General features: G+C 50.6%; 1 protein-coding gene across 1 annotated transcript; it reads left to right on the top strand.

The window, feature by feature from the left end:
* Positions 1-569: 569 nt before the first annotated feature.
* On the top strand, positions 570-1,851 carry LOC114784235 (zona pellucida sperm-binding protein 3-like; the record flags this gene model as incomplete). Its single annotated transcript, XM_028969466.1, has 6 exons — positions 570-872; positions 959-1,083; positions 1,162-1,265; positions 1,327-1,504; positions 1,580-1,697; positions 1,780-1,851. Coding segments are annotated over 6 exons (900 nt in total), but the record flags the coding sequence as incomplete, so codon positions are not given.
* Between the last annotated feature and the right edge of the window lie 2,287 nt (positions 1,852-4,138).

The following is a 4,138-nucleotide window of genomic DNA, read 5'->3' as shown; positions in this document are numbered from 1 at the left end:
TTTGTGCCCGTTATGCCTCGGCCTCAGGTTCCGGCCAGTCCCCCGTTGTGCCCGTTTATGCCTCGGCCTCAGGTTCCGGCCAGTCCCCCGTTTGTGCCCAGTTATTATGCCTCGGCCTCAAGGGTTCCGGCCAGTCCCCCGTTGTGCCCGTTATGCCTCAGGTTCGGCCAGTCCCCCGTTTGTGCCCGTTATGCCTCAGGTCCGGCCAGTCCCCCCGTTGTGCCCGTTATGCCTCAGGTTCACGGCCAGTCCCCAGTATGTGCCCGGATGCCGCCGCCTCAGGTTCCGGCCAGTCCCCCCGTATGTGCCCGGGATGCCGCCGCCTCAGGTTCCGGCCAGTCCCCCGTTTGTGGCCCGTTATGCCTCAGGTTCCGGCCAGTCCCCGTTTTGCCGGGATGCCGCCGCCTCAGGTTCCCGCCAGTCCCCCGTTTGTGCCCGGGATGCCGCCGCCTCAGGTTCCCGCCAGTCCCCCGTTTGTGCCCGGGATGCCGCCGCCTCAGGCTCCCGCCAGTCCACCTCTTGCTCCTTTGCCTCAGGGAACAGTTGGGCAACTCCAAGATTCTGGCAGTGTTCAGCAGCAGTTGCTTGGCCCAGTTAAGGAGCTGACCTGGAAGTATCCTGAAATGCCAGTGGAACCCACCTCACCCCCAGTGCAATTTCAGCTGAGGGAGCCGGTATCTGTCAGCAGCGTGGCTGCTACCTGTGACGAGAATATGGTGCACGTGCAGGTTAAGAAGGACTTGTTTGGTTCTGGAGAGCTCATCCGGGCATCAGACATCTCACTAGGAGGCTGTGGGGTGACTGGAGAAGATTCTGTGGCTCAGCTGCTGTATTTTCAGTCTTATTTGCAGGCCTGTGGCAGCCAAGTAGTGGTGAGTTCTGGTTCCTTCTCGGTCGAGAATTTGTTTCTTTTCAATTGAGGCTTTAATTTTATTGCCCCGCCTCCCTTCCAATACAGATGACCAACGATACCCTGGTTTATTCCTTTTCCCTGACTTACTTACCAACGGCAGCTTCCAACACTTCTGCTCCAATTGTCAGGACCAGTGGAGCTGTAATTGGCATTGAATGCCACTATTTGAGGTGAGCTCTAGCTTAATTGCTCTCCCATGCCTCTCTTTTAGCAATGACTTTTAATAACTGTTTCTTCTTTGTGACCAGGCTTCACAACGTGAGTAGCAATGCCCTGCAGCCTGCCTGGATCCCATATGCTGCTACTAAAATTGCACAGGAGCTTTTGGTGTTCTCGCTCAAGCTCATGACTGGTAGGTACATGTTTGTTCCCTTCACATTGTAGGCTCTTACTAAAACTGCATTTCTTTTCAGATGACTGGCAGTTTGAGAGGCCTTCCAACGTGTATTACATGGGAGATCTCATCCATTTTGAGGCTTCTGTCAAGCAGTACAACCATGTTCCCCTCCGGGTGTTTGTTGATTCCTGTCAGGTTACCCCTTATCCTTATGCAGCTTCTGCTCCCAGCTATCTCTTCATTCAAAACCATGGGTGAGGTGCAGCTTAATTTCCTCATGGGTTTGTTTGTAGTGTGCTGTATTCTAATTTTACCCTCATTTCTTCTAGGTGTCTGGTGGATTCCAAGCTCACTGGCTCCTCCTCTCGCTTCCTGCCACGTACACAGGATTTCAAGCTCCAGTTCCAGCTGGAGGCTTTCAGGTTTCAGCAGGGTGACACTGGCTCTGTATGTGTCTGAAGCAAGCCCTTTGCTCTCCTGGTTCCATCACCTTTTGCATGGTGCTTGACCCTCCTCTCTCTTGTTACAGCTGTACATTACTTGTGTGCTGAAGGCAACCGCGGCTGCTTCCCCCACTGATGCTGAGCACAAGGCCTGTTCTTTTGTTGGCCAGAAGTAGGTCTAGACTAGCTGGCTGCATTACAAAAAAAAAACACCCACGTGTGCTTTTTATTCAGGACCTGATCTTTGTATGAAGGTGGGCTGGTGCGGGTGGAGAGGACCAACTGTGTAGCTGCTGTGATGGCACTTGTGGGTCCAGGAAGGCAAGAGATCTGACCTCTGTCTCGGGTATGTGAACATGGTATGCATGTTTTAGGGTTTGTGCTGAGCAAAATTACACGTTTTAACCCCCTGTTGCTTGTCCTTTTTCCAGACTCCATATGGGAGAAAGAAGTGTCTGTGGGACCAGTGTTCATCAGAGATTGACCAGCCTGTGTCTCTTGACCGTTCTGTTTTTAAGACAAAATAAATGCTGAAATGGATTGTGTATCAGTGTCTGCTGTCTTTCCTTTTTTGAAGCAAACCCAATTTGCATTTCTGGCACTTCTCAGGTGCCTTAGTTACAGGGACAGTCCCCCTGGAGACACTCTGGATTTGGTGCCTTGCTCCGGGACCCAATGCTTGTAAACGTGGTTTGAACCTGGGTGTTCTGGTTCATAGGAAACTGTGGTACCCACTATGCTACTTCCACCCACAAGACTACGGGTCCACTTTTATTAGTTTCAATTTGGGATGTGGTGATTGTGACGCCTGTAGCCGTTAATCCCAGTATGATATGGGTTTGTGGGGGTAGCCTTGCTCTGCTTTTCGAAAGCATGATGGACTCAGTTGCCAGTCCTTGATCGGACACTAGAGAGGATTCTCACAAAGTTGACGCCATGTCCTAATCTGTAATGCTGTTCCCTTCCGTTATGGCTACTCCTGGTGAGCGCATGCGTATTTTACTTGGAAGCCCCTGTTCTAAGGTCATGTCTCATCAGTTCTGTAATTTAATTCATTTGTGGGTGAATTAATAACGCTGTGGTAGGTGAATACAGAAACTGGCAACTTTCTTTCATCCAATTAGCATTAGAAGGGACATGCGATGTACACCATGCCATTGGACTTACAACTACTCTGTAGTGTCCAGTAGGTGTTTTTGCACACTGTGACTCTCCAAACCTTTGCAATCTCGTCTCTGTGTACTTGTATATAGTGAAATGACAATGAAGTGGTCTTTGACTTTGGACCTCCAAACATGGACTGATGCTCTGTTTCACTTTGGACTCCTCGACCAACACACATCATCACCAACCCTGCACTCCCGCCAACTGTTCACCCCCCTCCCATAATCCGGTACACAATTCTGCAGCAAATACAAGAGGACTGCACAATAGCATCCTCCCCCAAGCAGCCCTGAACACCATGCTGCCTCCCTTGACACACTGAACAGTCTAGTCCACACCGTCTCTTGGACTTCAGGGGCGACGGTTCCTAGTCACATTTCCTTCCTAGTGCCCTTCGGCACAAATAGGGATCCTCCCAGGTGTAACAAGCGTCAGGTGCGACTTGCCTCGTCTCATCCGCTTCTCTGTAACATTAGCAAAGTGACCCTACAGGTTAGTTGCACTAAACTGTCCCTTTTTACATATCAGGATGACAGCTCCATCAGATTCAGGCTTTAAATTGGAGTGAAATACCTTGTCTACTCAGGATGTCTAGTTCTAACTCTAACTCAGTTATTTGCAAGAATTAGAATTGGTTGTAAGTGCTTAAGGTGGTTTAACACAAATATTGTTCATGACGCTCATGTCTTTGCGTGCTTTCTACATCTTTTGCTTTCTGACAACAACTGCACAACCAGCACCACCACACCTTCCCCCTAAACGGAGACTCTCCAATACACTCCAGCCTGTTAACTCCTCCCTCGTCTGCCAACGCTGAATACACAACCAACACACTCCAGACACACTCCACCAATCAATGACCCTCCACTGCACTTTGCCTTCTAGCCCCTTTCTGCTACCAGACCACCGGGGGTGGTATTAGCCTAGTGGGTAACACCACCAGCTTAGTAAGATGGCAAGACTCCCGGTAGCCTCGTCATCCTGCTGACCTACTGGACGTCTCACTAGAACACACTGTGCACGCTCGGACTGTTGCGGAGAGCAGGTCTCCAGGCCACGGTTTCACCTGTCGCTGGTGCCCCAAGTGGTGCACGAGGAACCGGAAGCGCGGGAAACAGGTGGGGATCAGTGCTAGGATAAGGGCTAATCCTAGCCGGCTCTCCCATCCATCCAACTATCCATTAAACTGGACTACATCAAACTTCAGCAGACTACCCAGCGGGAATATAGAGACTGCTGCGTCTTTGTTTTTACTGAGACGTGGCTAAGCAACAGAATTCT

Source organism: Denticeps clupeoides, unplaced genomic scaffold (assembly GCF_900700375.1).
Source record: "Denticeps clupeoides unplaced genomic scaffold, fDenClu1.1, whole genome shotgun sequence".
NCBI lineage: Eukaryota > Metazoa > Chordata > Actinopteri > Clupeiformes > Denticipitidae > Denticeps > Denticeps clupeoides.
This window is presented reverse-complemented; position numbering and strand designations above follow the sequence as displayed.